Genomic DNA, 26089 nt, shown 5'->3' with positions numbered 1-26089 from the left:
CACATCATCTCTTTGGCCAATGTATTCTTTCCTTGATTCGTCCCAGCATCCAGGTTTATATATGAGCTGGATAGCCAGCGGTTCGATGCCCGTGAGTCCAACAATGCCGCTTTCCCGACTCTTTCGCCCCCATAACTTCTGTACCGCCCGACAGATGGCGCCACTTCACAATGCCCTCGCCAGGCCGCTCAAAACGCCAGGCGCTGCGCCAGCCCCTCACTTCAACGGTACATGCGCAACGCCGCCGCGGTTCTGTCGGGTCTGTCAGATCCTCTTCGCGTCTCTTCGCCGGTGGAAAGTCAGGCACACGATCGCTCGCGCGATCGCGCGTGTTTGTGTACGCGCCCGAATCCTACGTGCGCTCTGTCACGCCGTGTGCGCTCCCATTAGCCTGAATGTTTTCCTTTATTCGAACGCTGCGTATGAGTGCTCGGGTAGGAGTTTCAGGTCCCGCCATCCCGTAGGCTGGTCAACACAGGGGTGCGGAAGCCTGCAGAATTAGTTTCAGTGTAGCTAGCACCGGGTAGCGCATGCGTAGGCAACGACAGGGACAATGATGCCACTTCGAGAGATATACAGGTAGTCATTCGATACCTCCACTTCTTTTCCTTTATTTTTTGTATTTCCTTCTGTAGTAGTATTGCGGTCGCTGTTCGCGCCGTTGGCATGTAGAGCAGGCGGCCGGCGCTGGCACCCCGAAGCGGAGGCAGTCATCGCCTTTGTTTCGCATCTCTCACCCGCGTGTTTGTCGAAGCATTGCGTCCCTTATGCAGATCTATCTCGGATTATGATGTTGTGTCGGCGAGAGCGTCGAAGAACACCGTCGTGAGTGGACATACTCCTGGATACGCTCTGGCGGCCGTGAGTAAGCCATCCTACGCTGCACGTGCTTTGTAAGCGCCGAATCGTCCATGCCGTTTTCCGCTGCCTTGTGTGTGCGTACTGCATTGACTTGCAAATATCCGCACACGGTGTTTAGACAATTCTATTCGAAACTCTGTTCATTGTGTGACATCCGACTATGGCTATAGGAGGTTGGCTGGGTGGAGGTGCGGAAACGTCCTGGCTCCGTGCGTACCTAGAGACTTCTGGAGATGCGCCCACCACAGTGACGTGTAGAACGGAAACATCAAATAATTCGAACGGTGAGCGGAAGCGCTGCCATCTAAACTCAGTGAGCAAAGTTCGCCGTAGCAAACCAGCGCGCGGTGCAGGCATGGTGCGTTCGGTGACCGGCTCGCTGTGCGCCATGTGGACTTCCGCAGTTGCGAGGACACATGACTACCTTGAACATCATTCGGGTCCCGAACTCAGTTTGAGCTCTGATCCAGCAGAGGAGCAGCAGCGCACATGACCCCACTGCCGCCGACACCACCATCCGCAGCAAGACCAGCAAAAGAGGCGTGACGGTGCCGGCGCAAAAGTACCGACGTGCATTGACTACGGTTTTAGACGGAGGTGGTGTACGACGAGTGCCGCGTGGATACCCGCTATGTGTGCCGGTGTTGTGGCTGTGCTGTGTTACGTCAACTCGCTGGATGGAGATTTTGTGCACGACGACATGGTGGCGGTGGTGGGGAACCCAGACGTCACCGGTGAGAACAGGCGACACGCGTTGTCGTCATCGTCGTCGTCGCTTTGGATGAATGATTTCTGGGGGCGACCGATGGCCGATCCCCGGAGTCACAAGTCATACCGGCCTCTCACAGTGCTCAGCTTCAGGTGAGAACGGCAGAAGGCAAATCTTAGTTCATAGAGGCGCCGTGCTGTTTTGAAAGAAGGTGTATAGTGGAACAATGAATCTGCAAGGTAGCATTGCTCAAAGAGTGAGCTTCCCGTACTAGGCACAAAAAAAAAAATTACCGACGATTACGTTACTTCCTAATGCGAAATTTGAGCGCAGCAAATAAGCTGTTTCACCTTTTCGATAGATTGAGGCAAAGAAATCGAGCAACACATGTATGCGCTATCACAGAATTTTTTTTTATTTTTCACACGTATTCCTTTAACAAAGACTCCATTAACAGTTCTTGACAGTCATGAAGGAAGCTTTGTGGTCGGAGAAATAGACTGATATATGTTCGACTTGGTACACCAATGCTTGATTCTCAAAGACGAGATCTATACAAGTGCCTCGCGAGGTTGTCACAGCCGTGGGACGCGTTACGAGCGAGAGGAACGGGATGTTCTCCCGCATAAGTGTTAGGAAATGGCTGTTTGTCTTTATGTCAACATTAAAGTCCCCCACTACTAACATCGGTGTGGATCGATGGACGGTTAATGCGAGTTGCAGGAAGTGCACGACGTCTTTCGTGAGTGCGGTAGCGGACTCACGAAAGCGGTATCAGTCGGGCGCTGCTAGCGCTGGGGGGATGAAAGGGGGGCGGAGCTGGTTATGAGGCCGACGACAACGCGAAACCCAGGAACGGACGCCAAAGAGCCATTTGTGTAGCCAGCCCTCCTCCACAGTCTCTCCTCCTCCCTTCCATCATCCTCCCTCGCCCGGAGAGCCGACAGCGCGCATGCGCGGCGGCGGAGCAGCGGCGCATGCGCGGCGGCGGAGCGCGGCGGCGGAGGCGAGCTGGTTACGAGGCCGACGACGACGACGACGACGCCGACGACGACGCGAAACCCAGGAACGGACGCCAAAGAGCTGCGCTCTAAAACTAATAAAGTGAACAAGGTCACGCTGTGAGATGCATCAGTGCTTGACGGACTACTGCTTCTAAATTTGTTCGCTCTTCTGGCCTGTTTGGTGTATGAGCTTCATTGACTGCGGTCGTAAAAATTCTGTTATCAGCTTAAAATGTAGATGGTAAAGTGAAGTGGCCGCTGCACAAATCATTTACGCGTTTACTCCCCCCCCCCTCCCCCCTGTCCCCGATGCGTAGCTCTCTTACTCAAATATCCACCGCTTCATTTCCATTTAGCTATTACTACGTGACGACAGTAGGACAAGTCCAGAAAAACATACAAGTGCACTTTCCTCTCACGGAAACGTACAAATGAATTAGAAAAGGCAGCGTTTTTAGCATAGGTGGTTTAATAAGTGCCAGGCTAAAAATCTCTCATTTATTAGGCGCATTTTTGAACACTAGAATGAAAGGCACAACAATTTACGCCTCGCTAATTATCATTAGTTTAGAGTTTCATGGAATTGTATGGAATGCAAATTCATTGGAACCGAGACACGGAGCAAAGTAGTGAGTTCGCTTAAGCATAAATTCACTACTGTCTTGGTGCTATACTTATTGCATTGTAAAAAGGATTTCTTCTTGGGCAAGTTGGCGCTCAGATTTCCTGTGTATACTTTGTGGCGCAAGATACATTTCTTGAGAAGGGATAGAAGAAAGGAAGACAGTCAGGAAGGCGAAAGGAAGACAGGTGCTTTACTGTCTTCCTTTCTTCTGTCCCTATTCAAGAAATGTATTTTGCGCCACAAAGTATACCTAGGAAATCATTGCATCGTGTATGTAACTGAAAAGCGACTGTAAGACAAGTCCCTAAACGCGCATTTTCAAATACGATAGTATTGCGCAAATTAGTACAAAGGGCTACCAACGATTCACCATTTAACCATACTGACTTTTTCCAGAGAACGTTCATCTTCCCGTGAACGCCTTACGTTTGCGCGACAGACGGATAATACGCAAATACCACGACAAAAATGTTCAGTCACCATTTACAAGTCGTTTTATTCAGCTAGGGGATGGGGAGTATTATGTAAGAGTCCACCTAGTGGATTGTCCATTTCAGCCGCTGCTTATTGGCTAGAGCCGCTCCTATCCTCCTCTCTGGTACAGCTGCATCCAATCAGCGGCGGCCGAAATGGACAGTCCACTAGGTGGCTTCTTACAGAATACCCCTCGCTGAATCCTATTGGAGTTAAGTTACGCGCATCGAACCAATCTGAGTGCGTGTACTTAGCAGCGGACAATGTTGCCAGCCAAGATACTTCACTCACCGCAGAGAAACCAGATTTGAAGTGCAGAGAAAGGCCACCTTAAAAATTTTTTTTAAGATGCTAGTTCAAGCGTCAAGTACTTTTTGTTGAAAACTTTCTTTAGCGTAGCATAAAAAGTGAAGCCAGTAGTCAAACATGGATTACGCTTGCACTTCGTGTCATCCAGAAACCGGAATTATGACATCTTGGGACGCATCTCGTTCACCGATATTCTCGATTGTTGAAAAAGATATCTTCGTGAAAAAAAGTTCGGGAGTGCGCGAACAAAAACTAAAAAAAGCAACGCTCGTTAAATTATTTTCGCACGTACGATCTCCAAGGCTGGAAGAGCTGAATACGCTCATCACGAGCTTCAGAAACACAAGCAAGCATTGGGGCATCTTGTAACTGACAAGTGGCGCTATTATAAACATCTTTGAGAGCGGTTCTCGTGGTAAGTGATGAGCTTTCTTCTTTTTTTAGTTTTTTATGGCCTTCAAGGCCCTTCAATAACATTAGTACTTGCGATTGCTGAAGGATCATGGAACATGTGTATAACTTTAGCAAAGAAATTATGAAAATGACGGTTCAAGTACCCACCCTGCCATCTATCTTTTCTGCTCAGGTGATGCCCAACGAGCCAACGGTTAGATTACAAAGTTTAACATTCCTTACAAGCTCCTTGGCTGAATTCCTTTCATCGTCACTAGGCAACCGCGCGATATGCAAAACTTTGAGATTCTCGTTTTTTTTTTTTCAATTTTGACCTACCCGGAAGTTTAGTCACACAGTTGACAACTTTGCCCCGGGAACTCGGTAGGCGTGGAGCAGCCTTCGTTCTGATATGAATTGCGAATGCGCCCGTGTTTTTTTTTCAGGCAGCCACGTGCGTCGGCTGGCGTTCGGAAGGGCGCCTAACCTTTCGCTTTTGTTGTATCAGATCTTTCTTTTTTTTTCTTTTTTCGCTGAAGCGGAAGAAGTGGTGAAAGGATGCGGGAGGAACTGTTGAAACGCCATTTGCGCGCGTAATGACCCGCAGTAGCGGCCCAGTCACGCCACGCAGCTGGCGTAGCACGCCTGGTGGCAAACGTAGCGGGAAAACTGGCGAAAGTACCTGAGGCATGTCTTATTTTTCTTACATCAGCTCTGCTTGTGGCCAGTAGAAGAAAGGCGAGAGGCGAGTAAAAGATGGTAGATGCATCACTGACCACCGAATGAAAAGACCGGGGTTGTTCTAATATGCACATTCAAAACTGAAACTTTCTGTGCGATGTGGATTCCTTGCATAAAAGAAAAAGTACACAAGAAAAATAACCTCCGCTTTCGCTTACACTCGGCAAAACACTACGTAGACCACGCACACTATGGTAGAGGTGCCAAAAATGGGCCGCATTTTCAGAAAGCTTATCCCGCTAAAACCATTCAAGAGCATGTGCCAGTCACTCGTGAAGCTGGCCATATTATTAGCCCTTCATCACGAAAAGCTTCGTGAATTCGGCCCCAAGATTCCAGGATGCGTACCCTAGCTTAGAAAATTTGCGGCGCTTTTTTCACATTCCGCACTTCCAAAAAGGATTATATGTTTTACAGCTTGGCCATCTGTCATGGCTTGTGCCTCTTTAAAAAAAACTGCATTCGTAAAAGTGTGGTTTGCTTAGGAATAAAGTGAAACTCCATCATTCCTGTTCTTGCACGTCTGCGGAGACCCTCCAGGCTCTCATCGGATTTCTTGTCTGCTAAGTTTAGAAGACACTGGAGCGGGCGAAACAGGCAATCAGATGTGTGCACGATGATGTACGTCCATGCTGACTTCTCCTTTAATGTCAAGCATGCCACCGATCACATTCAGAACGGTGCCACTGTAGGCAAGTTCGCGCGAGATACTTTTATATAACTAAAGCGCTTACGAGTCGGGTTAAACGCTGATGGCAATACGCGTTAGAATGTCTGTAACTGACGCTGCCTTCGTAATGTGCTTTGTACCTTGGAATTGCCTTGTTAACGCACATTCTTTCAATCACCCTGAGCAATAGCGTTTTAATCATGCGTCGATTCCGACAAAAGAAATATCAGATCTCTAACTTACCCACTGGGAAAGCATATTACTTTCACTGGAGCAATGAATAGTGCCGAAACCTTCTCGAGCCACTGAAAACAAATCCTTAAACTATGTATTTAAGCTAAAAAACATACAGTCGAGCAAGCTCTCCGGGCAACAGAAGCCGCTGGCTCTTTCTACCAGGGGAGCTTACCATGAAGACTGAAGATCTTTACGTTCCTTTAGAGCAATAGAAGTTTCTTCAATCAATGATTCAAAGCATACGTGAGTTCAGTGAAGAAGTCGAAACGTAGTTCGGAAGAAGGCCGCGCTGCAACCTACAAAGCCTCAGCACAAAAGAAAGTGATCCAACCGCTTTCGTTAAATATCCGGCTGCATGAATCAAGTCATCGTTGGCTCCCAACTATAATAGATGGTTGTATTGAAAGGGTACCACTGTGAAACTAAAAATAAATGAAATTCATTTTTGTTTGCTGATATTCATGTCATGCCCTCCAGATGTCAAAGACCCCCCCCCCCCCCCCCCCCCCGCCATTGACTTCTCTACTTTCTCGCCATTAAGCAGGGATTACTTGACAAAGTGCTTGTCTTCCTTCCGTATGTCGGGAAGTATACAGAAGTTGCTAATTCCAATAACTCCATTTGTGCTGGCACATCTCCTGTTTGTTCAAATATCAGCGCACTAAGTTCACAAAGATTTCCATTCGTAAAGACATTTCGCTTGCTCGCGAATTGTGTTGATATTGCCGTTTGCGGCTACACACTGGTTCGTCGCCTGCTCCTGTGGACCGATGTAGCTGATGAACTGCTTGAACTACTTTGTGAATCATGGGTGAGGACCTGCACTCAAAAGCCGACTAAAGTGATTGGCCGCACGTAAAGACTGCCTATCATAACAGGCAGCACTAAACAGCGATAAATAATAACTGACCTGCGTATGGTGCCATCTAACACAGAATGGTCTTCACGAAAGAAGAACGCCTCTGTAAATTTGGCCCCTGTTCATAAGTGAATGTTTAACAATTTTTACAATAAAAAAATGGGAACGATGATCAAAGACAGTGATTATGAAGCAGAGAGGAAGGTGGAGCAGTAGGAAGATAACGACTAGAGACATCTGACGACGTGTAAATCAAGGCCTGAATGAACATCATTCCTCGTCTATGCCATGTCAAGTACACGCACTGGCAAGTAGTGATAGCCAACTTACTACCCAAGGCCGTGGAGCAATAACAAGTAGGCATTAGGGTAACAAATACTGCCTCTTGATTATCGCGCATGTTCTATATCCCCAGCATAAATAGCGAGAGATAGAGACACAAAAGGGGAAGGAAAGACAGGAAGGTTAGCCAGTGTAAGTACCGGCTGGCTTGTAACCGTTCATGTGTACGGAAAAGTGCCCTATACATGAAGCTCTCTACTATTATTTTAGATGATCAGCAAGTAATTCGAAAAAGATCTTGCTGGGTGAGAATACATAGCGAAATACTGTCTTTCTGTTAATAACAAAGAAATCTTTTCCGTCGTGAGAGTCTCACAAGCAATAGGTGAACGTAACCTTATGCCGTTCTTTTCTCTTTGGCTAGGCAAGAAAGCCCGCTTTCTATACGTGGGTATGAAATGCTTTGGATGATGCACACAATTCTTCTGACCTGCCGGCGAAGCAATGACGACGACATATACAGCAGTGACATGTACCTAGTTGATAATTCTGAAGACTCAAAAAGACACTTGTGCCTACGCGTGCTAGACTTTACAATGCCGCCAGTTGGACTGAGCATGATGATGATTACTACTGCCTGACACAATCTAAAGCTAGCTATTCAGTGACACAGTGAGCAGGGGTTCCATTGAAAGAGAAAAACAAAGGCTCCTTAAACTCGTTATGTTCAAAGTGTAGCACGATCAAGTTTGTTTAATACGCATATTCTTCTTGGGCACCTTAGCCGCATTGATATCAATTTGTGCGGCAATGTTTAAGTATCGTGTGGAGTATTTTGTGAAGACCACTACTAAAGAAAGAAAGCAGTGCTCTATAATAAATTCTCGTGAGAGAACATTAGTCACATTATTAATTTGACCCTCCTCCCAAAAGCCAGGATGTCAGAGGCGTCTAGAAATATTTTATCAGGAACCAAAATAATATATCGCTGCTCTTGTGCTGTCCATTTCCTTAGTGCGTTGCTGAAAGCCAACGAAATAGACCGCAACAGGCCGCACTAATGGTGACGCATTGTTTCCGGCGCGCAAGGCTACACTCTGCTATAAAGTGTTGGCTCATTGAGGTAGCTTAGAAAGCGATCCCGCTCTTTCGGTAATCTTCGCTCGCTGAGAAAGATTTCTAGAGCCTTAAGGGCTACAGTGGATGTGCGTGTAAATAGAGGAACGATATTTCTCAACCTCTATAGGATCCGTGAAGGATTACATGGGTTTCTGAAGTCGCTATTCGCATGTGGAAACTTTTACCGATTTGGAAACGAAGCGATAAAAAAAAGCACTGCTTCTATAAGTCGAAAAAGTAGATCGTCGTATGGCAGTTTTGTTAGCACGCCTTAGTACTTCAGTCAGCGTCCTTCAAGGCTTATTTTTTTATTTTTTTTACCGTAAGAGTTACATGTAAGACTCTCTTGCCAAAACCTCCGCTATAGCATCGAGAACATTAGAAGCGTTGTTTCGTTGCCTTTCTTCCTTGGGAAGACAATTAGTACAGGAACTGGTTACTCTTGCTTTCTTTTTTTTTACTTAGGGAACAGCCAGATGCCGCAGAACATATCTAATGCAACGCACAACAAAGCATTTTGCGTTTTATCTTCACATCTCCTGCAGCGCAAAGTGAGTTTATTGTACCTTAAACGCTATTCACTATGTCGCGATAAATTTGCTTCGGATGTTTGACTTGGCCCGAGCTCTCTATATCAAGACAACGTAGCATTATGGACACACACATACGTATGAATGCGGTACTGATTGCTTGTGCGCCGGCTAATAGCAGTAAATCGACATCGACAGAAACCATGTAATGCGGTTTCTTGTCATGAACACGAGAAACAATAACAATTGTTCATAAAAGAAGTATACTTGGAAGGCGGGAGATGAGAGTTATAGAAAATGTTTACAGTTTTTTTAGGTAAGCTCACCTAAATCAATTCAATTTGATTTCATCAATTCAAGTAATTAGAGCGTTGTACCCCTGTCATATTGCGTATTTTGTCTCGACGGTATATAGCGTTTATTAAGCTTTTGTCTTCGGAACACATGTCTCGTGATGGCTGTTTAAGGTGTGACAACGAAAAAAAAAAGTCTTTCACACGCTATCATTAAATAGGCAAGCAAAAAATATTATTCACTGTCTCTGCTCCTTATATACCTTTGATAAATAAAGTCAAAGCAGAAAATGCCGAAGCGTATTTTTTCAACACACAATGCGAAATCGCGAATTTCTTTCAGGACTCGTATTTTTCAAGTTCATGCCACAAAGCAAGCAACTGTACAGCAAGACACACGTGAAGGGAAAAAAGAAAGAAGCAGCGCAATGGTCAGATTACAGATATATTTTGTGGCCCATTTCAAGTGAGGGAACAACCATCCTAATTCTCTGCATCTTCATTCATAGCTGGCGAGAGAAGCTGCAGACTCACTGCACCGTATTACAGACTCTGGGCCATATAACGTAAAACTATTCCAATGTGTTTTTATTTCAATCTCCTGACGTCAAATTTGCGTAACCGCCGACGCAAGCATCAGGCGGTCATCCGCAGGGTTGTCTGAACAAACCAATCAAATGCTCCCCTCGTTCATAGGAATTCGCTTTTGTTTGCTTGAAAAACGAATAACATTGCTTGCACTGAGCGGCTTCTCTTATCTAGTTGGCTCACAATAGGCGAGGAACATGCTCAAGTGGAGAGGGATTTGATGGGGCCGAGCCACCGCACTGAATATCGATAACCGGATGAAGAGACTGGTACCGGCGTCTGCGATTGGTCCGCTTACTCTTACTTAGCTTGCGATGACTCGTCGACAATCACTGCGGCATGCAACGGAAGCTTAATAATGACGTTAAAACAGATGCTCAGCAAAGAAGAGTTGGCAGAACGAGGTCGTGAACGTGCCGAAAGTTCTCGAAAACGTTACATGACCACGCAAAAAGTTTTATTACACGCAAATAAACCCATGCTCTACGGCAGCGGCTAGTTGTCAGTGCCGGAGCGATCGGCGGCAGTCATCTTTTATTCCTTTCGGAACGGGGCAGCCTGCGGATATTCAGAAGAAAATTCAGTTTTGTTCGGCATATTAATGCATCTTTAACGCGCACGCGTCACATTGACGCCGTAAGTTTTTGCGGTTTTGCGACGTCGCGTGAGAGACAGGTGAAGTGGGTCCAGCGCGAAAACTTGACCAATATCCGAGTGCTAATGACAAAAAGGCGTCAAATCAGAAATAACTATTTTTGTTTTGTTCGGTCAAATCAGGCATAATCTGTGTGTACACGTCATATCAGATGGGGAGCTATCGCGGTTTTCGTGACGCCGCGTAGCGGACAGGTGTGGGGGTGGTCCAAAAAAGTTTCTGACCAATCGCGGTGGGCTGGTTGCAGAATTGGAATAGAAAAGTTTGGAATAGTTTTACGTTACAGCGCCCTCACTGTACAGGCATGCTGCACCGTATTACAGCGCGTACGGTCACGCGCACGAGGATCGTCGGGCAGGGTCTCGTCGTCATGCCTCGGAGGCTCTGTCTGTGCACTACGCCAACGAGCTCGCGCGAAGTGTGGTGACTTTCCACGGGTGTGGTTGCCCGTAGCTGTGCTGGAAAAGAAAAAAAAAACGCGAAATGCACTGAAACGTGCCGCTCTGCCGTGTCCGGTAACGAGCTGGAAGCCGAATGCCCATTTGCTATAATGGCGTATTCTGGTGGACTCTGCGGATTGCATTAGTCACTCGTGAGTACAATGCCCGGTACCTTTGGTAGGCAAGTTCATGAGTAAGTTTATTCAACCGTACCGTGGCAGTTCATTACTCCATGACCAATGTGCGAACGTACGGGTCTGAAATCAGAAACGTTCCGGAGCACCGAGTCGGAGCTATAGCAGTAATCAGTAATAATTTTTCTTTACTCAGGTGGAGGTTGCAAAATATTACAACTGGGGATATTTAAGAAAATATTAAAGCTGTCAGTACGCCAACAGGATTCGCTAACGGGCAGGTTTGTACAGCTCTCTAGAGTATTACGTTTGTACCGAGGAAATTGACAGGACATCAAGACGCGGAGAAATGCGGTTGCTGGGTCTTAACTACGTTTGCGTACTTTGTTCTCAATCCTTTGTATTTCTGAAGTCTCAGTAGCTTAAACGACAATGGTGCTGGCTGGCATCCGTGCTGACGGAATTACCGCTGATGCGAGATGTATGCGTGTACGCTGCCGCACAAATTCAGTCACTTGAGCTTCCAACTTAGTAAACGTTCCGTAGTGCCAACGTGGGCAATGCCTGTCCACGTTGTTTTGCATGCCTTCTTGTCCTGTTTGTTTGCGCTGTACAAACTTAGTACCACTATGCTACTAAGTAAAAAAAAAGCAGTATTACTGATACCACTACTACGACTACTACTGCTACTACCAGCACTACTACAAGTACTAAAAAGGACCTAATCTCCTCAGTTGTTAAAAGAGTAGTTTCCGTGTCAACGGCTGAACCAGTGCTAACTGATCTCTGTTCACGTGTTCTCATGGTCTTTTGCGCCTAATTCGCAGGATAGTCTCAGTTTATCGTATTTAGTACTTACTCTAGTGATAAGATTAAACGGCTTTTTCTATACGTTGTCTTTTTAGTATTCACTGGTAGGAGTCCGGAATCCAGAACTAATTTAACAAAGGAAATTAAATGTGAATCGCTGGGAACTTCACATGGAGGTAAAGTAATAACTAGGGGATATATCAACCGCTTGGATGTCGTGAAGTGCCATGCGAACTAGTCGTGAAAAAGTTTATGCTTGTTCCGGATATACGAGATGAAAAAAAAAAGTGCAGTGGATGGCAATGTTTTGCAATAACACGCGTGCCCGCTAATCAATGCCTAATGTAAAGTGCCGATGACGTCCACTGAAAATTAGAAATGAGTTTTACTGTTCGCGTGAATGAAGAAATGATAGTACTTCAGAAAAATGTACTTACGCCCCAGCTGGGTTACCGTCTCGATCCGTGCGATGACTGTATGGCAAACAATACAGCTCCCGAAAATCCCTGCAACATAATGGACAGCTCTTCGAATTCGTTCTCACTTTCGTACAAGTATACCGAAAGGTTTCAGGAGCGCAAAAAAAAAACCTAAACACCTACCTATCAGTGCTCACTATCGCTTGCTCTATCAACTAACTTTGAGAAATACGCGAGAATGTTCAATTTAAGCTTTCATTCCGTTAGGAACTTGCGAAAATCTTGAGTATGCGAACAAGAACAGTTGCCAGTAAGTGAAACTGGTGCTTGAGCAGAGATGAACATCGGGAGAGGAGGCAGTTTGCTGTGCGAGAGACCAGCCTTTCGTAACCACGCAGTGGCGAGACATCGTCTGGTGCTTGCACGGAGCTATATTCCTGGCAGACATACCTTTGTGTATTTCGGTTCTGTATGCTCGCTACAATGAATAAAAAAAAAACAGTTTGGTGGCCCCAAGACACGTTCTGCATAATGAAATAAAATGGGAAATACTGTGTTTTTAAAGCAAAACAAGACGGCTTTTTCCGTGCAAACTCTTTTTTAAGGCCTGCAGCGTTTCGCAGCTTCCCCTTGTCTCGTTTTATTTCGTTTTAGAGCGCAGCTCTTTGGCGTCCGTTCCTGGGTTTCGCGTCGTCGTCGGCGTTGTCGTCGGCCTCGTAACCAGCTCCGCCCCCCTTTCATCCCCCCAGCGCTAGCAGCGACCGACTGATACCGCTGGATGCCGCTGACGCCGCTAGAGAGTCAAGATAACGTGACTGCATAGAACACCGTCGCCGCCATGCAGAAAGAGGAAGAAAGGGTCCCCCCCCCCCCCCTGTTCTTGTGTGGCGGATAGGGTGCTCTTCAGTTGCCGACGCGCCGGTTATTTCACGTAGGCCCCGGCACGTCGACGAATAGGTGACCACCTTCCCACGGCTAGACCTGGTTCTTAGCGCTGCGGAAGCGAGGGTATCATATTGTTTGTGTCGGCATCGGCGGCGTTGTCCCTGAAACCAACTCCGCAGCTGGGGTTGACTCACTATCGGCGTCAGCGGCATCAGTCAGTCGCTGCTATCTCTTCCCTCCTCCCTTTATCGTGTTGTCCGCTTGCTGCGCGCGCTTCTGCCCCCAGCGTTTGCCGCTGGGTGTACACGCCGCCCCCCTACCCACTCTTCCTGCGAGTCTCCGGTTGTCAAAGCGCTGGCTCGAACTTAATTCCTTTCTTCGCTCCTCCTCCAATGCAACCCCTGTGCGGTGGCAATCAGAGAGCCAGATCGGTGGCGGCGGATCTGTATATGTGCACCGCCCGAGCCGAAATTGCCGCTGCCGTTCGCCCTGTGCGGTGGCAATCAGAGAGCCAGATCGGTGGCGGCGGATCTCTCACGAAAGACGTCGTGCACTTCCTGCAACTCGCATTAACCGTCCATCGATCCACACCGATGTTAGTAGTGGGGGACTTTAATGTTGACATAAAGACAAACAGCAATTTCCTAACACTTATGCGGGAGAACATCCCGTTCCTCTCGCTCGTAACGCGTCCCACGGCTGTGACAACCTCGCGAGGCACTTGTATAGATCTCGTCTTTGAGAATCAAACATTGGTGTACCAAGTCGAACATATATCAGTCTATTTCTCCGACCACAAAGCTTCCTTCATGACTTTCAAGAACTGTTAGTGGAGTCTTTGTTAAAGGAATACGTGTGAAAAATAAAAAAAAAATTCTTTGATAGCGCATACACATGTTGCTCGATTTCTTTGCCTCAATCTATCGAAAAAGTGAAACAGCTTATTTGCTGCGCTCAAATTTCGCATTAGGAAGTAACGTAATTGTCGGTAATTTTTTTCTTATTTCTTAAAGAAGACATTTTTGCAGAGCTAAGAAACTGGTTGCGTATTTTTACCTTTCACAAAACCCGCGATAAAAAAGTTGAAAAGCCGCCGTGGTAGCACAATGGCGATGGCTCGGCGCTGCTGGGCTCCATTAGCGCATTTTAATGAGGGTGAAATACAAAAAGAGCTCGTGTGTCTGTGTTTAGGTTGTACTTCAAGATTCAAATTATTCCGCAGTCATCCCATTATGCCGTGCCTCATTATGAGATCGTGGTTTCGCTGCGTAAAACCGCAGATTTTAATGAGATACTATCAGATAATCAGGCACTATACAACTACCCAAATCTTCATGGAGCATCTAGTTTGCAGTATCCAGTTTACTGCCGTTTATTTAAACGTCGCAGCTAGCGTAGCACTTGGTTTGGGGAGCAACTGCAGAAAACTTGTTACCAAGCACATTCGGTGTTCCACTAAGCTCCGAGTGCTCCGCTTTAAACATTATGACATTTCCAATCTTATCCAATGCAGAAATAAGTTAGGAAACAAAAAAAAGAGAGTTCGATACATAAAAAAAAGATGTTAAATACAGCAACTCATGCAAAGCCTTCAATGCGTGATCGCTGGTCATTTAAAGCAATATTTCAGATGTGATATTTTCGGATGGATTGAAGGTAAGACAACTTTTCCATCACGGCAAAAGACCAAGAGTGATAAATCGCGTAAAATTATTGTGGCCTGCTATCCGATAACGAGTAGCATCTTCCGCAATTTGAAGGCATCAATCTCTGCCTCTAGCATTATCTATTTCTTGACACTTCAATATGTACCTTGCCTTATCAGTGCGCACTCTTTATCTATTTGTTCGCAGCCTTACTTCCCAATGCGCATTGTATTTGGCAGCTAGTAGTTTCACATTGAGCGCTGACCGCGCACGTAACACTGCACACAAATCTGTTGAATGGAGCTCATGCGGCTACCGAGAAAGTGAACCACGTTGTGGGAGTAGTGCTCTGTCGTTGATCAAATACAGTGATCTGGTGGATCTCTTTTACATCAAGGGCAATTTGTCATGTTGAACAACAGAAATGCTCTCTCTGTTGGCAGCACTTGGTTCTTTGGAAAAACGCTGAAATGCCTAAAAGCTAAAAAACTTTGTTAACCTTGCAATTTCATTGCGTGCAACAAAAGTATTGTTGAAGTTCCTGCAGGACACCATGCTCGACGAGCGGCTCTAGCGAGGCAACTGTCTCATGTACATAAGCACTCACCACTTCTCTTATCATCATCATCCATCCCAATACTTTCACTCCCCTTCCCTCTTCCCCAGTGCAGAGTAGCAGACTAGAGCGCACTAGCTCAGGTCGACCTCTCTGTCTTTCCTATGAATGAATTCTATTCTTCTTCTTCTTGTTAGGCGCCATCTGCGCTCTCTGCCTATAGAGTTGTAACGCCAAAAAACGAATGAATTCAAATTTTGGAAGTGCTTTACGCACGGTGCATGTTCCTTTCTTTTTCTTTCAGATTATGCATTTCAATATTACCAGTATGTTATAATACCTGCATTCCCATATTATTGATCGTGTCAGAGGGAATCTCGCTGTACAACTGTCTGCAAACATGAGCTTCTGTTATCGTAAATTACACAAATATTTTAAAGCGACTGTACAATAAAAAAAAATATGTGAAATGTGATATGAATATGTGATATGTGTGTGAAATGTGCGCCGTGTGATCTATTCTAATGACAGCCGATTTTCAAGAAATGCATTTAAACGATGCGATGATGTTTCGTTCACTATTCCTTCTTCCAGCACGGCGGACACTGTATCCTCGGAAACCAACCTGTTCGATAGCTAACCAAGATTATTTGATTAAATTATTAGTGACAGCTTTTGACGCTAACGTGGCAATGGTAGCATTGGAGGGGCACGCCGCAGGGAACAAAAATATTTTACACTGCTTTAAAAGCGCCATTTGTTGTCCAGGCATTCTTGGACAAAGATTCTCCTTTTTACGCTCCCATACCGAGACTGGGCACGGAAAGAGCTCCGGAAGCCCTGCCCACGTTACTGTCGGCACCCAGCGCAGAAGCCTGCTAATAGAGCACCGCTAACAAAAGACCGCTCTATCGTTCACCATATACGACACTAAACTTCTCGGAGAACACGATTCGGCCCTACGTACTACTTCTTACAGCACTTAATCCAGAATGCAGTGTATACAGTTTATGATCATGAAAACGGAATCGAACGACAAGCTCAAGGCGTACTTAACAAATACGACAGCTAATCGAAGATACAAAGACGCCTTTGCTACTTACCTAGGCTTTAACAGGTAGCATTTTCGTATGCACTCTATGGAAGAAGGTATTCTCATGTCACAGTCGAATAGCTCTTGGAGACGTTTTTCCCGTGCGTCACGTGACGGGTTCTCGTGATTTTCGTTTCCCACGTGACAACTCCCGCTACGAAAAGCTGTCTTATGCTATCTTTGGCTGGTCGTTTCTGAGCACTCTGGAGCGCTCTCGCGAGCGGCGTTGTCTTCGGCTGGTTGAAAGAGGGTGCGCGCCCTGCGTTCGGCTGGTTCCTCTCGATTGCTCTCCTCTATCTTGGAGCGCTCTGAGGCGCTCCGAGCCCTGTCGTCGGAGCAGTCATCGAGATTGAAACGTCATCGCAGCGCCGCATCGCTGCTGTTGGCGACGGCCCACCGTAACCTTGGCAACCTAGGCCACTGCATGCTGGCGTCTCGACGAACGTTCGTCCCGCCGGCACGTCCGCCGGTTTTTCGGGCAGCGCCGGGAGCTTTGCATAGGCGTAACATCGGACGTTCGCAGTAGTCACGTGGTTTCGCATGAGCAATTTCCTCCTCCGAGAGCGAGTCGCACGTTCGGCTTGCGCGCGTGTCGCCTACCTTTGAGCTCGGGAAACGACCGATCTACCCGACTCTGCTTCGTGACATACAGGCGACCAGTCGAAGATACCATTAGACTGCACTATTATCGGGATCGGTACCCTTTCCTGACCACTTTCATCGTATGCACTCAGGAATATTCCACCCTGACAGGTGTTTTAGTGCATCAAATTCATCCCTTTACACCTATAGAAAAGGGAATTTAGATGAACTAATACCCCGATTTGTGAGGGTGAAATTCATGGAAATTCCACCAATGTGTGTTTTACCCAACTTGAAGCAACACGAAGTTCCCTATGCAATTGAAGAAATCCAGAGTATTGGCACGTACCAGAATCGCGCACTTCATACGGATCGCTAATGTACGCTTCAGGCTACCTCGGTTACTAAATGATCTTATTGTTAATGATACTCTTGCTTGTCTATCTCTTATGTGACCTGTATACTATTATCTAAGGTGAGGAAGTGCACCTAAATTTGCTTTTTTGGTGCCTATTGGTTCGTTTTTTTCCCCATCCGTGATCTTTATGCACGGTGTGTTATAGTACCTGAATTGGAAACAATTATAAAGAAACTGCGTTTCCGCTGTGCCGCTCCTTTTCTTTCAGGGCTATTAGGCGCTGGTCAAGTTGCCACGAGCAGCTTTTTTTTTTTTCGACACGTTCCCCCCCGCAATACTGTATTTTTGTTCTGTGGAAATAAAGCATGCGTACCTTAGACAGATCACGTACTTTCACAGTCATTTCCATAAAGTACTCATGCACTGATAAGCCTTTAACATCAACGCGTCTATATGCCAACACATAATGGACTTTATTTCTATAAAGATGGACATAATTTTTTTTTGTACTTGACCATCCCACCAACAAAACCATATAGAATAATACAGCACCTTAAAAGTGCTCTAGCGCCTCAAGCTGCCCAGATGTGCTGATGCCACGCCTTTGGGGGAACTTCAGTTTATTTATCAATATGCACCAACGCAAGACAATGTAAGTGAAGCTCGCAGCAAGATGTAAAAGGCAGAAAAGAGGGAAAATCGATGACAAAGAAGTGTTTCTCTACTTTACCACCAGGCCGCGCCACTTTCACAATGAACGTTCCGTTCTAATAGGTATAACACTGCTCCGCATGCACTTTGCGAATGTTTATTCCAACCCATACAGCACCAAACAATGCAAGGCCTACTGTGCGCAATACTGCGCCAGCCCCAATCACACAGCCGAAACAACATGAGCCTTAAGAACGATGCTTGGCTCAATCATTCTCTGATCATTGGCAGCTGATCTATCAAGCAGCACCGAGCGAAAAGCACTACACGAAGCCAGTGGCAAAAAAAAAGTAAAGTGGAGAGAAATAGATCAAATAACTAAGTTTTTTTTTTTTCATTTCACCATCGGTGTTTATTCATGTCCTACTGTTACCACATGACGTTTTCAAACAATGACTTTTTCAGTAATAGCGCGCAGAAGAAGAAGCGCGTTGTCGCAATTCTGGGTTCAGCTTTGCTTAGACTTGTACAGACGCCAGACCTACAAGCGGCATGAGAAGCAGCAATATACGCTCAATACATGAAAGCACGCACTCAATGCAGCATTCACAAATTCACAGCACATGCAATGGCGCAAACGCCACCTGATGCCATAGTCAATACGGAGAGCAAACGGAAGAGAACGAGAGGCCGGAAGGTGAACCAGATGAGCGTCAATATTTTCATATTCATTACTTATGTGTGGGCAAGAGTAATGCTGTATTTTCTCTTCTCTTTCAGTGCGTGTTCCTAGTCGCATTATAGTTGTTTGTGTACTCTGTGGTTTTCTATCAGTATATTTATGTACAAATTTGATTCATAGCGAGCGAAAGCTCTGTCAAAGACATGAGTATACCTTAATAAACGGGGATAGCGGGAAGGACTATCACATAATCATGTGATCCGACATCGGGTAAATGCAGCACACAGAGATGATTTGGAACGAGAGAGCGTGACCGAAGTGAAGGAAGCCCATTTCATCAGGAGTATGCCAAGATACGAGTATTCCCTTGTGCGCATACGCTCATACGACGAGGCTCCAGTTTCTTATTAGGTTTCTCTGCATTGATTTCATCGAGCGTCTCGAGAGAATCAATGACGGCGATAGCAAGTGCTGTTTTATCCTTGGAGACCCTCGTCTTCGAGATCACTTCGAAGCTTATTCGAAGAGCCGCCTTTGTTACCGGAAGCGATGCTGCACTTTCATTTTTTGTCGCTGTGTTCTACATCCGCTTTGTCGGCTTATCGCAGCGCTGGATGGCGGCGTTCTCCAGAGACGACTTGCTAAGTGTCACCACACTGCGCCTTGAAGCACTGGCATCGGTCTCCCTGGAATAGCGCTACCATCTCGAAGCGACCACTGAACGGCCCCGACGTGTTCGGATTTGCTCCATCTTGAACCAACCGCCGCCAGCCACGTGCCTAACCCCTCGCTGGCACAAAGTATTTCTTAACACCACAGACGCAGATTTACGCTGTTTTATCTCTCTCAGGAGCCCTAGATAATGACGTCAGCTAGAATTCATCACATTAATACATGCGTATTGCGTGTTTCTTGTGGCCGATGCACGTGGGCGCCCCGACGAAGACGACGAACCCTCTCTGGCTTTCGAGCTGTCTGCTGAAATGGCCAGAGCTGCAGTTGGCCTTTGTAAACATACTTTATAAATAGCGTCCAGTCTCAATCCTTTGTTCGCGTAACAATATTTTCTCTCTCTCTCTCTCTCACCTTTCTTCGTTTTAGAGCGTATAATAAGCATTGCACTGTTCCATATTCTTCCCTTTCTTTTACTTTTTTGGACTGGCAATTAAACACTATTCAATTGACTTGTGATAGCGTAAGTACTTATACGCAATGTATTTTATATATTTCCGGGCAAGACGATTCAACTTTTAATTATCTTGCATATTTCTCTTGCTCGGTTCCACTGATGAGCAGTGGCGCTACATATAGGCTTGCATGAAAGTGGCCGTAATAGCTGTTCTTTTGTCTTTATTGCGTTGCGGACAATTTTTGTGTTCAAGATGTTCTTCGTCAAAGAAATTGTATTTGGGCTACTGCTAGACTGCTGGACTCGCTTAAATAAGATGTCATTGTACAATACTTTAGTGACCACTCTCAGGTACCAGTGCAAAGCAGTATTTCGTGGAATACTACATTTTGGAGTAGTACAATATGTGGAGTACTACATGGTACTACTACTAGTGCTAGTACTACTACGTACTACTACTACGGCACTAGGTACTGGTACTACTACTACTACGTGGAGTACTACAATACTGCATTTTGCTGTGCAATAAAACATTTAAAGAAAGGGTTTGTTGCCTGTATAGGAGATATTCGAAATTCTGCAAGTACACTCCTCCACACATCTCATGTAATCTGCACTAGACGGAAATAAATCCGTAGCGCATGGGCGGTTGCCGCGATCCTTGCACGATACCTTTCTGTACTGCACGCCCCCCCCCCCTCCCTTCGCTGTTTGGTAACCTGTAGCCTTGGCTGAACGGTGTCGTCAGTGGGAGGTCGGCCATAGATGAGTGACGGAGAACGTAACAGTGTGGGACAGCGTACTTCCGGTATATCGCATATTCCAATTCATTTTCCCCTGCCGATAAGCGACATGCTGATATTTCGCTCTGGTAACTAACATAGCAGGTGATGTTGTCTAGCAAAGCCATTTTCTTCAACTTTCCAACACTTGCCTAAGTTCTGTCCTCTTCCTCCACAACAGCCAGGCCGCTTTGGTATCATTAAAAAGGCTCTACTTTGGTGCCAGCAGTGAATTCAGCGTACAAATACGTAGGGGACGTAAAAATGCCGCCACAGGACAGCGTTGAACCAATTGAGTAAAATGTGTTCCAATTGAAGGGAATTTTTCAGGCTGTTGAAAGTGAACTTTCGATCTGGCTGGCAGATTTCTTGCGAGATTCTCGCAAAATTTAATTTCTGTCTAAAAAAGAATGTAGCACGAAGTGGAAAATTTGTGATGCGCTATAAGCTGCATTCATTACATCTCTAAAGTCCGCAAATACAGCATAGTTCTTAAGAATCAATATGAAAGGATCAATGCTTGGTTGGTCTTCTCGCAGCGTCATATAATTCGGTGGTATATTGCAGAATGCGATGCAATGATGGTTAATTTTGTAAGATACTCAAACAGATTAGAATGAGCGAGTGTTCAAGTCTATAATTGTGGATTTACAGGGATCGGGAAGTTGTCGTAATCTTCAGAACCGCAAATAGCTCAAATTTTCCCACAATACTGTTTTAAAATAAAGAGCTGCATTATTATTCCTGCTGTACTCACGATACACTTCTCATAGAAAAAAGTTTTATTCTTATCGCTTCACCAGTTGCCATTTGAGAGCCTCTTCGATCCGCGTCTCATGTGCATAGGAATAGGAAGGATCCGATGCAAACCTTGCTCGTAAACGTGCCCTTACTGTATCACATCGACCAGGCCACTGGTCTACCACATGCATATCCGCGTTTAGCGGGGAATAAAAGTATTTTCTTACAGATCGGCACAGTTTACCGAGCTTGCATGCGACATTCCCCGCGCCCAGCCATTACGAGATTCCAAAGCGCAACTGCATCCCTTCAATTTACAATGGCATTGATTACTTCACGCCGTACAACTCGTGCCGCTGTGTGTGCCAACCGGGGACCCGCGATCCCCGAGCCCAGCCGTTATATGTGCCAACTGGTGACCCGCGATCCCCGAGTCCACCTGGCATGTTTCGGTGCTAGCTGTATGAAATGTACCGCTACTGTAACCCCATGTGCGAGATTCTGTCGTATCTGGCCCGAACTGCACGTTTTGATACAGAAAACATCAGTACACACTCTTCAGTTTCAATGCAGGCAGCCGAAGCATTGTACGATAAGTTTATGGATTTAGTTTGGCGTGCGGCCGTTTAATGCGTATGCGTTGCGATTACAACGAGCGCAGAAGGTCACTTACAAATACACAATGAGACACTCCATATACTTGTCCATAGCATTGTTTTAGATAGTTTTACTTACTTTCGTGTTTGAATTTTTAGCTACGTCAGCTCTGCACAATATCTATAAAAACGTGTTGGCAGGTTGTCCTACCATTTTCGCCATTGATCCATCGACTTATCAGAGGGTAGATTGCAGGAGAATGAGTAAGAGTATATGAGCAATGAGCAAGTACGAGGTATCTTTCAAATACCTCATCCAACTTCGTCAACAACTGCAGAACTAGCAGCGATTAATGTTGCACTGAAATACGTGCAAGAGGAGTTAACTACATCGAAGGCTGTCATCTTTACGGACTCCCGTGCTGCTCTTAGCAGGTTACAACGCAGTGAGCTTGATTGTCCACTTGTGCGTAGCATTATCGACTCTGCGAGCAAAATTACATCACGTGGGGTGTCTCTCGTTGCTCAATGGATACCTTCACACGTAGGAATCGCCGGAAATGAAGAGGCTGATCGACTCGCTTCAAGTTGCGCTCATAACAACTGTTACTGCCCAGAAATTTTGTGCAAGCTTGATGACGCTCGTCTGCTGATTCGTCGCCACCTACTCAAGCAGCATCCAGATCAGCGCATCGTAAATGGAACGTTCCCGCCCCGTCTTCGCGGTCGAGGCTTGTCTCGTCACGCTAGAGCACAACTGCTCAAGCTGACGGTTGGTTGCGTGAACGTGCACGAACGTTTACACAGACAAGAGCGTGTGCCAAGTCGATTGTGTACGTCTTGTGGCTGCTACGAGACACTTCAGCACCTTATATTTGAGTGTCCTGCTTTCAGTGCGCAGCGCATGTCGCTAGTGAGAAACTATCATCTCATTGGCCTGCGGTGTGCGACACTCGAGGAATGTTTATACCCGGGTGGTTGTACATCTAAACGTGATAAGGTCCATCGCGCGCTACTAACCTTTCTAGAGTTAACTAACTTAGGTTAACGTTTGTAGCGTGAACATTCAACATTCTGTAGTAGCGTGACCTTCAGTGACCGGCCGTACTGTGTGTGATCTGTACTGTGTTCTAACGCTTCTTCCTTTGAAGATGGGAGGCGGCGGGTTCAAACACCTTGTAGTGTATATTGTGAACCGTCTACCGGTGAAACCGTGATCGCGTGCAGCTGTACTTGGCGTCTCATCGGGGAGCGCACAATTACCGCATAGCGAACTAGCCATGGATGTGATTGATAATTGTGGAGGCTGTTAGACGCGGCGTCACTTTAATTCCGGCTGCAAAGTCGAAGCTAGGCAGAACAACGTGCGTAGTGTACTGTGTTCTACTTTAGTCTTTAGGTTTGTCCTGTTGCTCTTCCTTTCCTCTCTCCTCCCCTCCTTCCTATCTTCCATTTCTGTGTTGCTGTCACCTCCCTTCAGAAATGTAGGCAGGCGTTGTGCCCTTTCCGGTGGCAGTTGCCAGCCTGCTCGTCGCTTTCCCTTTCCTGTAAACTGTGTATATGTGTATATGTGTTCAAAGCAAAATAATAAGAATGAGGAATGGTTGGAAAGTCGCGCACACTCGCCTCTAATTATTCACACTACACATGGGTAAGCAGGTTAAGACAAGAAAACAAACAACAAGAAAATGGGAAGGCAGAATGCACTGGCACTGCGAAAGTTGATATAAAAAAAAAAGCTGAAGTAACACCCGCATTGTTATGTTAGCGTTCGAAGTACTGGGCTATAGATAGGTCAAAGAAACTTTTTTGGGTGTTTGTAGGATGTCTGCATAGATATAAGCTGTCAAAAAGTTAACGGTAATGTGTCCAAGGACAGATTACAAATACTCTTTGGACTTCTCAAAAAAAGTTTCTGAAGTACCCATGTACTACACTTTCAACCTTCGTTCCATGTTAGGTCGATTAAGTAAGTGGAAAAGTTTTGTAAATATAACCCACGTAGTTGCTAGAACCGATGTGAAGCGAGGGTAATCCCTTGATGCTCGATTTACTTGAACACAGGCCGAAATTTCAAACTGTGATTTACTTGGATTTGGCCCGTATATTAAGGAAAGACACTTGGTAAAACTTCATCGCGCTTGTTAAAGTCGGTACGTCACTGACTTGCCACACCGGGCATTTGGTGCATCGTGAGCGAATGCGGAAAATTTATGCTGCCAGGCATGTACTCAGAGAATGCCTGGTTTTATTCTTCTGAAATTCTTCTTATTTAAATAACTCGTATTTTTTTTCTTGTTGGATCGAGAATTGATGGAAATTGAAGAAATTGTTATTGTATTTTCTCAAAACATATGAACACTGCATTTGCAGTATGCGAAAACCGCCTTTTCATTGCAGCTACGTAGCTGCAAAACTCTGCGAAGTGCCTTTTACAAGTGTTCATTGGCGCGCCCTTTCGTCCTGGCTTATTCAATTGCAACTACGTTGAAGGGATCTCTCTTCTTTCGCATTAGGAATGTTTTGATGAAGAATGAGGCCCTGCTGGCACTTGCTTTGCAGCAATGTGCTTCTCCTGTCTTATAGGACGCCAATTTGTAGGAAAATTCAGAAATTCTCAACTGGAATCTTCATCCTCTGAGGCTCAGGCATATCCTTGGCACAGCAGGATCTAACATTTTTTACACAAGATGTTTTCGCCCGCTCCATCTTTTAAGTTGCTAACATGCACGTGGTCGTATCAACTTCACTTTTTGCCTTCCTCTTCGTAGCTGGTTGCGTCGAATCTTGGAGGTGTGGCGTCTTCAAGTCTGTACGCATAGTTCTCGTCATCGTAGTCGCTGACACTCGAGTTGTCACTATCGGCTACCAGTGGAAGGTTTGTCTTCAGCAGACTTAACCCATAAAAAAAAAAACATGTGCAATTTTTTTGCATCCAGTGCAAGAAACGAGCACATGACGCTCAGTATGTTGAAACCCTTCTCCAGGCCATGCGCTTATGCTCAAGAATATGAAAAGCACAAGAGCTTGACACACAGCCACACACTGCTTACTGCATGGCGGCAGAATTAATAGAATTGAGGGTTTCAATCTGCGCCAGCCTTGAGACAAGAATCGCCAATGGTCGGCCTGTTCATTTCGCCAGCGCTGCTAGCTTACGATCCCATTGTATTTGTTTAGTTACAATGTTTCTACAACGCGAAAGCAAGGCGTCCAATTAAATATACACCAGTCGAAAGGCCTCACAGGATCACTTTTCGCCGTGAAGACCAAAGTTATCGTAATACTTTAAGAGGCAGTGATCTGGGCGTGTCATAAATTTCTGCAAGCTGACGAAAACACAAAACGTCGTACATTCAATTCGCACAACCAATTGATTTTGTCCTGTAGTGACAGCTATTTCCCTCGTAAAGCGCAAAGCTTGTTTCTGGGACGAGGGCGTTACCACAGCGACGATATAAACTTTTGTTGTACAATTTACACATCGGGATGACGAAAGCTTTTGTTGCCCTTCGCGGACATGACCTGACGCCTTCTTTCCAATCAAATATTCGTGAGAAGCGACGTCGCGAAATAAATACTCTCTGGCGTATCGTCAAAATAGTTCCTGTGCCAGTGAATTTTTACAAAGGTCGAGAAGCTTTCCGAAAAGAAGAAAGCGACGAGATCAACAAACAAACACTATTCGAATATATTCGACTCCCACTTTGTTTTTTGCCTTTATAGCTTGCGCCGCATGCGACTTCATAGAAAATCGATAGGTGAAAAATCATGGCGTGGTGCTGAGCGCGTATTTTTGAAACGGTGGGGTCTTTGTGTTTTGTTTTATTTCTCTTAGCATGCCTTGTTACCTCGCCTGTTTGTTTTTCGCTTCGCGTTTCGGTGCCCGCTCGAAAAGTAGACGCTGACATTTTTGACGATGGGTGCAGCTTCCAGAGCGAAATACCCGAGTGGAGTTGTATCCGCACTTTCTTACGCTGTAATGTCCTGGTACTTGACTGATGGTGAGCCCCGTTGCGTTGGCGACGTTGGGACGCCCCTTAATGCTTCCGAGTAGGATGAGCGGCTTTAGATCCCTTGTCATAAGTCAGCGGTTGATGGGCGGCGAAAGAATCAACAGCAGCGGAAGGCGCTTTCATCGCGAATGCTAGCGGAAGCGGCTGTACTCAATGGAATGAGAGCGCCAGGCATTACCCGAGCCGTTATCAACTTCCGTACTTGAAAGAAGCTTGAAGA

At 45.8% G+C, this 26089-nt stretch overlaps 1 protein-coding gene across 1 annotated transcript in view; it reads left to right on the top strand.

Annotated features, from left to right (window-relative positions):
• Window positions 1–240: 240 nt before the first annotated feature.
• The window catches only part of LOC135921755 (protein O-mannosyl-transferase TMTC1-like), a 120741-nt gene continuing 94892 nt past the window's right edge, over window positions 241–26089 (top strand). Inside the window, exon 1 of the mRNA XM_065456052.2 lies at window positions 241–1722. Coding sequence (XP_065312124.1) covers window positions 1493–1722 — 230 coding nt within the window. The 5' untranslated portion in view covers window positions 241–1492. The remainder of the gene's footprint in view (window positions 1723–26089) is intronic.

This window comes from Dermacentor albipictus, unplaced genomic scaffold (assembly GCF_038994185.2).
Source record: "Dermacentor albipictus isolate Rhodes 1998 colony unplaced genomic scaffold, USDA_Dalb.pri_finalv2 scaffold_16, whole genome shotgun sequence".
In the NCBI taxonomy this organism is placed as follows: domain Eukaryota; kingdom Metazoa; phylum Arthropoda; class Arachnida; order Ixodida; family Ixodidae; genus Dermacentor; species Dermacentor albipictus.
The sequence above is the reverse complement of the archived record's forward strand: the minus strand, read 5'-3'. Positions and strand labels throughout refer to the sequence as shown.